The sequence below is a fragment of the Poeciliopsis prolifica genome, unplaced genomic scaffold (assembly GCF_027474105.1).
Source record: "Poeciliopsis prolifica strain line A6 unplaced genomic scaffold, Auburn_PproV2 SCAFFOLD007, whole genome shotgun sequence".
Classification (NCBI taxonomy): domain Eukaryota; kingdom Metazoa; phylum Chordata; class Actinopteri; order Cyprinodontiformes; family Poeciliidae; genus Poeciliopsis; species Poeciliopsis prolifica.
The window spans coordinates 4,130,593-4,143,927 of NW_026562382.1; the positions used below are offsets into that span (position 1 = coordinate 4,130,593).

The 13,335-nt window shown below is 40.0% G+C and overlaps 1 protein-coding gene across 1 annotated transcript in view; it reads left to right on the forward strand.

Annotated features, from left to right (window-relative positions):
* The first annotated feature begins 9,966 nt into the window (after positions 1–9,966).
* Positions 9,967–13,335, forward strand: part of fgf14 (fibroblast growth factor 14) — a 94,716-nt gene continuing 91,347 nt past the window's right edge. Inside the window, exon 1 of the mRNA XM_055032136.1 lies at positions 9,967–10,175. Coding sequence (XP_054888111.1) covers positions 9,968–10,175 — 208 coding nt within the window. The 5' untranslated portion in view covers position 9,967. The remainder of the gene's footprint in view (positions 10,176–13,335) is intronic.

Genomic DNA, 13,335 nt, shown 5'->3' on the forward strand with positions numbered 1-13,335 from the left:
GATGTGGCTCCTGACCAAAAGAACAAGATCTTGGATGTGATTGACTGAAATGAGCTTCCTGCTTAGGGTTGTTGGACTTAACAGGAGAGACAGGATGAAGTGCGTCATCTTGCAGAGGAAGATAAACGTAGAGTCACTGCTCCTCACTTTCTAAAGTTTGTGATGTGACCATCACAAACTTTAGGCATCAGAAACACCTGGATCTTAGAGATCTCAGAGATTGGGTTATTGTTAATCTGTATGTGATTGTCTTGTTTTAAAATAAAGTAGAAAAATATCCCTCACTATAAATGGATTTTATTTTTATTTTTTTGGAAATTAATGAGGATGCGTTGACATTAAATGATGAACATAAGAATCATCTAATGTCTTGCTCTATCCAGGTAACATAACAATTGTTGACAATCTACTTCTTGTATCTACTACTGATATGTGAGATGAATCATTTAGCAGATATTATTATAATGTTCACAAACAAGATCACTAAATGAAACACACTATCATTATATATAATAACTACACAGATGGTTTCAAATCTTTCTTTTTGATAATTATGCTAAACTTCTGCTTTAAGCTAACAAAAACATGGCATTTAAAATTAGATTATCACATCAGACCAATAAAAAATGAATAAACAGATTTTGGGCATTCTTAAAAGTACACTTATTATGCGGCAAAAGGTTATTTTGTTACTTTTACTTTGACAAATGTGTTTCATTCTAATTTATTGAACAATAAGTGGCTGAACAGCGGCTGGCGGGAGAAGAAAGGAGAAGTAATTGCTCATCTTGTTGCCACAACAGAAACGACTCACAAGCATGGCTACGCTACAGAGGTATGTTAGAATAAAATTTGACTTTACTTTGACATTATCATGTGGGAACGCGTTCTGTTGCAGCCATATCAAGCAGTTTGATAAACGGAGGACACATTTCGTGGTTAAAAAAAGAAGTTGCGTTATCGCTCAGGAAGTGAATTTGTTTATAATACCAATTCTTCCTGAAGAGAAAGGATCATAAAAGGCCAAGATTTGAGCATGCACTTTATTTTGGGCCATCTGCAACACTGAGGCATGCGTATCTGTATCACTTGACGAGGGTGAGGGTGTGTAGGGGAGAAAGGCCAAAGGTGGGGCAGTTTCAGGGTCAAACAGTGCTTGAAATTAGAGTGACCACTGCAGCATCTGTTGCTCATTCCATATTCACTGACTAACTTGACCCTTCTCAATGCATAAGGGGAAGGGAGAGGCACAAGCAGTTGGTGTATCTCGCCTCACTACAGACAGAAACCAAAATCCATCTTGCGCTTTTCAGTCACATGTCTTTGTGACAAATGTTTCCAAATACATTTTCTGAAAGCAAAGAATCCCTGTCGATAAATAAAGGATTAAAACAATAAATAAAGCTTGGCAAATAATCCCGAGCTGATCCTAATACTCCAAATGTTTAGAGGTCTTATGAAACAAAAAAAGATTTAAGAAATAAAGACCACACAGGAAACTGAACCAACACCGGTTTATTCAAAGATTTTAATGCAGCTCTGGGTATATGTTTATAGTAACTGTCCAACTAAAAGGGGACGCTCCACTCCACTCTCAAGAATTTGGTATCCCACCAGGACCGAACTGTAAGTACTTTGATCCAGCTTCCCATCAAATGTGATCATCTTATCAGTCCCTGCTCAGGAAAGACGCCTCCAAAATACGATGCTTTCATTTAGTGATGGTGTTTTCAGTGAGATGTGCAGTGTTTGTTCTCTGCAACACGTAGCATTTTGAACATGGACCATAAAGATCAGAGCGTGTTCTCTCACATTTTCTGTGTCTGCTTCATGGCTTGTGCTTAGCTTTAGACTTGATGTATTATGGTTTTCTTTCGATGATAGCTTTCTTCTTACAAGAAAAGTCCAAAGCATAGAAAATTGTCTTTAGAGCTTGACCCTGTTTTAAACTTCTCACCACTTTATCAGTGCAGAAGTTTTTACTTAGAAGAGTAAAGAAGGCTAAACAGCAATTGAATGTCACGCTTTTTGGATTTTCAGTGTTTTTTTTGTTTTTGTTAATAGGTCATTATTCCATCAAGAAATTTCAAGTTTGCGTTCATTCATCACATAAGTCCCAATAAAGAACATTGAAGATTCACGGTTGTTGTTTTTTACAAATGTGAATGAAGCCTCAGGGCTACGAACAACTTTGCAGGGCAGATGCAGCCGTGTCACCAGCTGCATTACTGGACGGTTGGTGGCCATCAACCGCTGACTGTTTCCTCACCAAATGTGGGCTGGCCCACCTATTCAACAGCATGCGCTTGAATCCTCACTGGGGCCGGTGTCACCGCCCTCATCACTCCGCAGAAATGATAGCACTTGGCCACAATAGCTTTTAAAGAGGAGCTAGTCGTTATTTGTGTGGGATCACTTCATTTGTCCCATTGGTCTTTCACCTTCAGATTCATAATGTGGGTGCTCTTGAGAGGTTTTAGAGATGATGTCAAAACATTGCATACACTGTCTCACAGCAATATGAGGCAAAGTAAATGATGAAACATATGCAGATGGTATCTATAGTGACTGTCAGTAGGTCCTAATGACCTTACATATGAACAACAGTAACAGTTACATGCTTATAGTGACTAGAAAGTTGCATAACACAAAATAAGCAGTTTGAACTCGCTGAAGCACAAAGAATAGTTCAGGGCCCTTCAGCTCAATGTAAGGACAACAGCAGTGGCGCACAACTTGTTCCAGGCCATTCACTGGACGAAACTCATAACACACATTTGCAGCTCTCAGTGTGTGTGTGTGTGTGTGTGTGTGTGTGCGTGGGGGTGTGTGTGTATGTCTGTGTGTAAATTAAGTCTTTGCTAATGACTTACCTCTCACAGCAGCTGTTCATCTCTTATGAATGTTTTCTCCAAGCACCGTCAAACACATCTCAGCCTCCTTCTCTGATTGGTTGTTGGAATGTGAGAATTGCTTGATGGTTCTTGACACATGACAAAACAGACATGAGGTTATGTAATAAATTAAGAAGAATTAGGCATATAATTGAATACTGTCCGGACTTTCAAAATCTCCCATGGGGTTTATGTTGAGTGATTAAAATCCAAATTGTTGAATTCGTTTGCTTTTGTCGCAGTTGTGTGTCTTTTTTGTTCACTCTTTTGCCCACTTTTGTTTAGTTATTCTTTAGTTATTAAATAATGTAAAAAAAAGAGACGATTGTAAAAAAGAGGGGAATAACAACACAAATATTTAAATCCTTATTTTGATAAAAAAAAATAATAAGAAACCCTCCCCCCCAAAAAACAGTGTTTTTAAATTTATATCTCAGGATGTTACAAGTAAGATGAATATTAAAACCAACATTCTTCAGAAGCATAGTAAAATGTATCCTTTTTCAAAGCTTATCGTCTTCTCAAAGTGTTTTCCTATTCTAAAGGGCATACTAGCTGTTTTCTCTCCCCGCTATTTGCCTCCGCCATCCTTACTGGTGTGCTGTTAATGGCAGCAATTACTGCTGCCATTAACTTTATGCTCTCTGTCATTTCCTTCTCTAGCAGTCACACCTGCACCGGTGATCCTGTGTATGTTCTTTTTTTTCTTTTTTTCCTGCACCAGAACACTGACAAATATAATGCAAGTATTAACTTTATGTACTTTCTTCCTCTCTTCTTCATACTCGAACTTTACTTTTTTGAATTTTCTGTTTAACCTTTAATTAACTCCTCTTTTCAAGGAAAAGGAACTGTTATTCTCTAGGGCATGTGAACCCAGTCTGCTTCTTAGAACAAAAGGAGGGCATCAAATTCTGCAGCTGAAACGTGAAAACAGAACTCCAGTTCCTGGAATGATTTAAAATGAGAACAACAACAAAAGAAAAAAAAAATATTCGAGTGTAAGACGGGAGGACAGATTAAAAGTAAACTCCTATTATGGTAAGGGGCATGTGCAAAGAAAATCAAACACTGAGAACAAATCATCATCATAGTCATCATCATGATTCATTCAGGCTGCCGAACATAAACAAATATAGCCATTACTTTAGTGTTTGGGACTTTTTTTTAGCATGACTTTCAAACAGACCCATGGAGTGTTTCATGTCATATAGTAAAAGTAAAGCATGTGTTTTATTTATTTATTTATTTTACATGGTTTGAGGATATCTGGGACAATGTGTTTTGTACAAGGTCGTCCTGACTCTGGAGGTGTGTGGATTGGATATTGCCGCTTTCCACAGCAGCTAGAAAATAGTGCAAATTTCTAGCAAAGTCTTTATATGTGGAATTATAAAACGTATATAATTAAAATGCTTTTTTAACATTTTTGTAGAACACAAACCTTTAATGACCTGTCTTAAATCTGTAATTCTTAAAATCGTTTGGAGGAGAGTTCTACTAGGTGGAATACATCATATGTCTGTTAGCAGCCTGTCTTTATCATTTTTTTATCTGTTAAATGTAAGTTTTAGACAAAAAAAAACTCCTCAGTGTTTGTAATATATCCTTTTTTTCTTATGTCACATCCTTTAAAAGTGCACGCGTAAAAATTTTTTTTATACCATTATATTTCACACAAACCTCCAAATGATAACACTCAGTCATGCCATCTTCACACACACACACATGCCCACACCGACACACACACACACATGCCATTTGTGAACCTGTTCAGAGTGTACAATAAAACCACAGCAACTGTACGCGAAACTGAGACCAGTTCGTTTATGTTTACTCATCTTAAATCAAGTCATTTTTATTTATTTTTTTATTTCCATCGCAGGAAAACAAGCTTTTAAAAACACCCAAGGGAGCCGGTTTCTGCAGACTGCAGGACTACGCAATCAAAAAGTAGTATTCTAATGATCCCTGACAAAATTGTCAGATGATATCCTCCAGGGTAAGATGAAGCTTTACATTACAGTGGGGGGATCAATAGGAAAGATGACTGCAGAGGAAGAAGGCGTCAGGAACCTGCAGTGCACAAGCATTAAGCTTGTGCTAATTCCTCTGAGTCCACTTGACCCTGTGAAAACTTAATTTATTAAAAAAAGATTCAATAGACCTTATCTAAGGAATTACTTATACACAACACCTCAAAGATATTCATAACCCTTTAATTTTTTGCACATTTTGTCTCATGTAGGGTAGACAGCATACAAGGTTGTCTGTGTAGGGTAAAACTAATACTGCACACAAAACTGAAATCACCATCTCCACTGTGAAGCTTGGTGATGGCAGTCTCATGCTGCGGGAATAAAGTCTTCTTCTCCTTTTAGTCAGAGTTGGTGTAGAAACGGATGTTGGTAAATAGAACAATTTGAAGACCCAGTTGGGGTTGCAAAAGACCTAAGAGGTCTTTTGTCACCCTGGAGGTTCACCTTCCAGGGTGACAACCTTATAGATGCAGATAAAAGAATGTTTAGGGTCAAAGTACATTAATGTATTTCACTGGCCCAGGAAACATGCTCCAAAAGATATGTGGCTACATCTGTAGAAAAAGACATTTCTGCAAAATATTGAGTCGGGTGGTATGATTCATTTGGAAAGATTGTGAAAAACATTTTCCCTTTCAATTTCCAATCATGTTCTAGTTTGGGTGGGTCTATATTGTACAATTTCAACAAAATACATTGAAGGGTTTGGTCGTTATGTGACAAAATGTAAAGAAATTTCCAAGGGGGGCAGCTGTTGTCTTGTGAATAATGAGGATAGTGAGAAGTTGCTTTTGAGATGTTATTAAGGCGTTGAACAATGACTTAATGCAGATTTATCTAGGTCATGGAAATGGGTTTAACAACAACAACAACAACAACAACAACAAAAGCCCTCAACAGAAATCCTCCAGTGAAGTCAGATTGCTGTTTATGCTCCTAATGAAAATCAAAGCCTTATTGATTCTTTTTATTTATTTATTCCAGTCAAGAGCAACTTTGCCAAAAGAAAAAAAAAAGTCATAGGGTATTGTCAGGCAGGATTTTGGGTTGTTTGAGTTGGTTTTTCGGTTTTTTATGAAAAGAGCCTCGGGGAACCTTCTTGTGAACGTGAATGACTGAATAGCACTTGGGGTACTCTGGACTTGATAAGGCGAGAGGAAAGTACAGACATTTTTACCATTTCTTATGTGATTGTTATATGACTGAGGTAGTACATGCCATCTGAATCGCCTCGGTTTCTTATGAGATAATTAGCAACCATCTAACCGTTTGAATGTCAGTGAGATATTCAGCTAAATCCAGAGCACCAAAGGCTTCATATAAACCCAAACAGCAGAAAAAGAGAGCATTAAGAAATGTAGTCATGTCATTGATGACTTTCCCAAAGCAGGTCACATTACAGTGGACAAAACCAGGTTTTAAAAATTCCCCTGTGCTGGGTGGTTCAGCTGGTGGAGCATGCACACCATGTGAGGAGGCTGTGGTCCTCTACATGGTTTCCTGGTCAAAGGTACTTTCTGCATGTCTTTCTTCCCTTTTACTGTAAAATAAAGACTTGCAGATCCAGAAAAATCTCTTCATAAAAAACCTCAAATTTCCAAATCTCAAAAATCCTGCTTCACACATTCCCTAAGCAAATATTTATCCAGGCGGTTGAGTTGTGCAGAGGCCATAGTCCTCAACACAGTTGCTCTGGCTTCGTTTCTCTTTACTGCATGTCTTCCCCTTGTCTCTCCTCCCTGTTTCCTGTCCATTTACCCCTAATAGAGGCCACTATGGTATAAAAAACAAAGATAAACCACAAACCCTAGAAAAAGGCAAACATTCAAATGAGCAAAATATACTATTTGCGATGATTGTATAAGACTAGAAAAGAATTAAACAAAGCAATACATGTTCATGCTTCAAAGTCTGAAATAATAAAAAAATCATTCTAAACAGTTCTACAGAAATCTCCCATAAAAAGAAGAAATTGCATTTTAACCATTTCTTTCATTCTATTATTTTCAGCATTATTTTCCTTCTGGTTTGATACTGAAGGTTGGCTACCTGATTGGTAAAATTTGGAACAGACGTAAAAAAAAAAAGAAAAAAAAAAGAAAAACTTTTAGGACAAAGCTTTGTCCTAATTTCTCTGGTAACAGTTTTGCAATTCAGTTAATAAAGATGAGCATGAGGAACACATGCTGTACCTTCACAACATTTTTTTTTTTTTACTTTCGTTTCCTCCATCTGTACCAGCAAGCTGAACACACCTCCTCCTATTGAGGCGTTCAGTTTCTTTTTTTCTACTTCTGCCTAACACCTGTGGAAAAAAAAAATAAAATAAAAGAAGTCAGAAGCAAAACCTAGTGGGAGTTACTCTGGCTAAATATATCGAATGGGCCACAGAGCACGCTCAAAAGATGCTGCCAAGTTGTTTAGGAATGCCTAACTCTTTTAAGATCTCCCAAAAAAAGAGCTGCATTTTCCTGCTGATCAGACTGGAAAAGGTTAGAAGCGCTCATTAAGAGCTGATTAAAAGTTGTATTTTGATGGCAACGCAATGACTTAAAAAAAGCATTTATTTTGATCAGAATAAGAATCTGGTTCTTCAATTAGTCCATGCAAACAAAACAGATTTAAAATGACTCTGAGCCCAGTGGAAGCAAACACACAGCTTTTGTTTCCTTTTCGATTTCTTACTGAAATTTACAGAAATCTCCTGTAATTGTACAAGTCCATGCAGATAGAATGGAAGCGCACGCATTTAGACACAGACACACTTTTGCTTATTGCTTATTGAGATCAGACAAGAGGAAAACAGTATCTCATGTTCCGTTCAACTGTGATGGAAAATCATTAACTCCTCAGAGAAAAGTAGTTAGACGGTAGAGACGCCGTGGGGAACACCGATGGTTTCTCTTTGTTATGGGTAGAAGCAACAAAACAGAGACAGTCAAAATGTTGTTTTGCTGTAAACGATGATAAAAAAAACTTTTATTCTATTCTTTGCCTGCTTGTAGGTATATGCAATAAAGAGGGCCTATTGTTTTTTTCTTTTTGTGATAGCTTGTTTTGACACAAATACAATGTCTCGCAAAAATTCAGAATATTTGAACTTTTTCAGATTCTGTCATGTTAGGAAGAATTTCATTGAACTTTAACAGGATTCCAAATGATGTACCAACACAAATGAAGCGGAAGGAAATGAAAACCTCCATGATTTTCCAGCTTTTTCAAGCAAAATCCAAAGAGTGTGTAGCTTGTTTGCATTCAGCTATCTTATCAGATGGTAAACATGGTCCTCCTTTATCTGATTTAGTCTGAACACAAACACAGCTGCACTGCAAAAAGCTCTGGGGAGCGAACAAACAGCATCAAGTAGACCAAAGAACGCATCGGACAAGTCGGGGATAGAGTTGTGAAGGAGGTCAAAGCTGGGTTAGGTAACACAATATCTCAGGCTTTGAACTTCTCGTGGAACTCTTCGATCCATCATTCGAAAATAGAAAAGGGCTGGACACAACTGCAGACCTACCAACAACCATCCACTCCAGCGTGTAGCAAGGAGAACATTAATCAAAGAAGCAGCTGGGCCTGTGCTCTGGGGGAGCTGCAGATGGCTTCGATAGGAAGATGGCAGGCGCTAAACTCATTAAGTGTATTCCTATAAATATAAATTTGGAAATTTATATTTATAGGCACTTTCCTGCCAAGCTTATTTTTCTCAGTTATTTTGCATAAAAATTCAGTCTCCATATAACCCCCAGAAGACTCGCAGCAGGTCCTTTGGGGATTTTTTTTTTCACCTTTTGATAGACTTTTGCAGAATCAACTTTTGCTGCTCCAACTGCGTGAAAGGGTGTTTCTGCAAAGTCAGGGGCTGAAGAGAAATATGTGCCAACCCTTTAACGACTTTTATCAATATTATTCAGAACTATGAGCTGCTCTTCGTTGGCCTGCCACATAAAGTCCCAACATTTACGCGTGTGACTGCATGGCATTGTGGAAGAACTTTGGATCGGGTGTATGAATTCTTTTGGAAAGTCCTGCACGTAATGCGTCACCGCAGGAGTCCATTAGCACCCAAGACTTTGAAGATTAGACACATACAGGTGCAACAACCTGAGGAAGAATACAGAATAAAGTTCACCTACTTCTGAGACGAACATAGAGGCATGTCTATGACGATTGTGGAGTAGTTTAGATATCGCTTTGAGTGGTATAAATATATATGTAACTATATATATATATATATATATATTTGTTCTTTTCTTCTGAGCATCACAGATATGACGGCGCAGAAACCACGTGTTTTACGTAATGGAAAGCCAATCTTTCAATTCAACCCCTCCTCTCCGGCTCTTCTTAACAGAGGTAATTCATGCGAACGTCTCCTTCCCCGTGCGCGCCGCACTTTCAGAGATGCCAGCAGCGCAGTGATGAAAAGACTTGGAGCAAAATAACCCGCGGAGGGAAGAGACGCAAAAGACACTCCGGGAAATGCACGGACACACGCCGAGAGCCCGAACCTGGCTTCCGCGGAACCGCTGCGGCGCGGGACCTCGTCTGTGAGAGACTGAAACCGGGGCTGCCGTGCTCGCCGCATGTCCCCTCCAGAGAACGCGCTTCGCACGAGACGCGAACTGGGCTCGATCCCGCCAGCGATGAGGCGTTTCGCCGGGGCTACCGTTGCAGCAGCGTGTGCATAGGATGCATCCTCCCCTGGCTTTTGATGCTGTGCAGATCCACCCTCCTCTCTCCTCAGAGTGATGAACTAACGGGCAATGATTTTCTCCTCGGAAATCAGCCGTGGTCGCACGTCTTCACGTTAGTTGTGTTTGTTTACGGACGACCCGTCTCCTCCCGCTTGCGACACATGCAATTTATAGAGTATTTTTGCTATTGTAGACTAGTTGAGGGGGCATCCTCCACACACGGCAGAGAGGAGAAGAAAACACACCGTTATTCCGAAGTCTTGACAGACACTGGCTGCTTTTGAATGAAAGCGCACGGGACTTGGATCCATAGCCCACTTGTTTCTGTTCTTCTATGCTCCAACTGGTAGCCTTGTTCGGGGGAACTGATCCAATTGTGTTATTATGCAACCGCAAGGATCTCATCTATATCTGGGTGTTTAAGCCACTGGATTGCTCTTCGCCCAAATCAATGTGGTTTCTTTGGAACATTTTCAGCAAAGGAACGCATATGCTGCAGTGTCTTTGTGGCAAGAGTCTTAAGAAAAACAAGAATCCAAGTGGTAAGCTCATCACCATGTCATGCGTACTCCTTCGTCTCTGTGTCAGCCGGCGCGATGCCTGTGCGTGTGGGTTTAAGTGCGAAAGAGTCTGGGTTAAATTAGTGTTTTTGTTTGCGTGTGCGTGTGTGTGTGTGTGTGTGTGTGTATTGTGGATCTGCAATCATATTTATGCAGCTGGTGGATCATGCAGAGAAAGGAAAGGGAGGGAGGGAGTGAGGGGGTATACAACTTATTCTGTGCGGCTACTACGTTTCGGAGAGCCCAGGTTTGTGGACACAGCGCACAGACACGCATACAGCGACAGTCCCCCCCAAGCCCCCCTACCCTTTACACACACACACACACACACACACACACACCAACACACACACCCCTCACACACACGCGCACACACAGCCCCCCCTCAACGATCCCCATCCCTGCGCACTCCCCTCACCGCCTCCCTGCATCACCACAACGCCGTGATCTCCTAACTTTTTAAATTACGCTTGCTCATCCTCTCTCTCTCTCTTTTTGTCTCTCTCTCTCTTTGTCTCTCTCTCTCGGTCTCTCTCTCTCACACACAAACAAGTATGATACCCCGCAAACGCTCACACACTCTGAAGCTGGATGTTCTCTCAGAGGTTCAGATGTTCTTTTTTTCATTTTTCTCCCCCTCCTGATTCCTCCTAACCAGATTATTCCACCGCGGGTTGACTGCAGCAGCATCCCCCCTCCTCGCCCTCCTCTTTTACCCTGCATCCCTTCTTTCTTAAATGAGCTCCACTCCCTGTGTTTCCTGCCAGTAGGAGACAGGCCAGTCTTTCATGTCTGTCACTTTGCTGTATATGCGGGCCAGTACTCATCATGCGGGTGATTTTCAGGGAGGCACTATGTGTCGATCTTATGTGGGAAGAAGGCAGGTGGATCAAAGGTGCGAACAAGGCACCATGTTGCAACAGAGACTCCCTCTCCACCAGCACTGCTCCCAATCCGTTGCTTGAGCAGTCCATAATTTTCTGGCCTCAGTAGTGCTTACCATAAGTATACTGCACAGTGTTGCTCCTTCCTTGGTTTCAGGGGCTACAGGAGCCTCTGGTTTTCTCAACAGGCTGCCGGAAAGCAGCAGGCAGACAGCAGCGTCAATCTGAGATGTGGAGATGTTGTGCCCAGCAGCAGCAGCAGTAGCAGCAGCACAGTTTCTGAACGCTGCAACTGCAGTACAGTAGATCAACAGCATCATCCCAAAATGTGCTGTGGCATAGCGTATAGTTGTTAGTCCATCTCACCTAAACATAGTTAACTTTGCATCAAAGCCCTATCGTTACACATGGAGCTAATATAAAATCAAGCCATAATGTGTATTCATGCCTCTTTTAATACAAATTGTATCCTGTCACATCGATCGACTTCTGTCAATCTATGTGACAGATTTACAGAAGTCTCGTACGCATTTGCACTTTGTCAGTCAGTCAAATAGCATATTTAAAATGAGAAAAATGAATGGCAGCAAGGAGAGTATCTGTCTTCCACTCCAAGTTTGGCTTGTTTATGACTTTTAAAGCATCTGATAGATTGTTAAACATTTGATTGCAAGTTTGATTAAATCCGAATCTAGTGTTATTAGTAATAGTTGTGCCACCTGTGGTGGAAAGCTGTCATATCATTGTAAGTTTGGAGTAAAGTCTTTAGAAATGGTGAAATGGGCTCCTTGCCTTAGTTAATTTTTACAATCTAAAAAGACTTGTATCTATGTTTTGGTCCATACGATGTATTGGCAGATATTAAATGTCAGCAGTTTTGCAAGAGATAATTGTTATCTCGCTGTTTTGTCAGCCGAACAGCATCTGGGTTGCGGCACAAAGTTAGTTTTTATTGATCAGGTGCTTTGAAACAGGTATCAGCCTCAATTAGTGACACAGATAGAGAATTCACAATTGTTCCGAAATTGCAAATGAAAACCTGTTTCAGTAACACTTCATTTGACTTGGCATGCATAAGACTGACTCGACACCGACATAAATGGCATAACATGGCTATCATGAGCATACAGAAGTCTTTTCTGAATGTTTATGACTGTTGTCATGACACTGTTGTACAAAGTTGCTTTAAAAGCTGCACTAAATCTCAATTGAAAGTGCCAACTTTGCATTAAAGTGTCATAAATTTACCAAATAAAGCAACCTTGGCTCTTTTAATGGACTTTTAATGCAACTTTTAGCAAAACTCTGCATTAAAACTGTCATTATTTACCAAATAACACTTCGTGACAACAGTCATAAACATTCATAAAGACTCCTTCATGTTATAACAGATGTTATGTCATATTTATGACGGTGTCATGTCATGCTTATAAACACCCCTTCAAATAAAGTGTTGCTTTATTTTCTTTGCAAGCTGATGCATTCCTACAGGCTATGCTGTCCTGGTCAGAGAGCCATATCATACATATGAAACATTACCACTGGCAGTGGGGCAAGACTGACTGACTGACTGACTGACTGACTGACTGACTGACTGACTGACTGACTGCTGCTGCTGTTTCAAAAAGCTCCTCTAGGATCCTGTTTCCTTTACTTCAACACTGTGAGAGCAGTCAAGTACACCAAACACTGAAGTGCCAGTTGACTGAAATCTGAAGCTGACACTTTTGAAGTGAGAGTAACCGACATTTACTCCACAGACATTTTTTATTTTTTTTTTTGCTAAATTGTAAACTGACGGTGTGGACACAAAACCATTTGTATGGAATCAGCAGATGGAGCTTTTAGTTTATTTCACTATTATGTAGGCTACAATTACAGCCTGTCAGTGGGGTGCTGTGCTGTTTCAAATATCTCCAAAACTCCAAACTTACTAATTCTTCAGTCAGAGAAATTACACTCACAACTAGTTTCAGTTCCACTAAAGTAAAAAACAACAGTTGGATACGGTAATAATCTATTTTTCATTTTAGGTCAGTGAAACCTTTGCAGCTCTTGATCGGTACAGACAACTGTTTCTAATACGCTGCTCACCACACTTGAGCTGCAAAGGCCCAGATAAGAGTATTTTTAGTAACATAAAGTGAGATAACGCAGTAGGATCTGGCCTGCCAGATTGTATCAATATGACTTGTCTTTCTTGATGTTAAACAGTAACATTGGATCTCAGATGTTGTTCTTTCTTTAACTGTTCACAT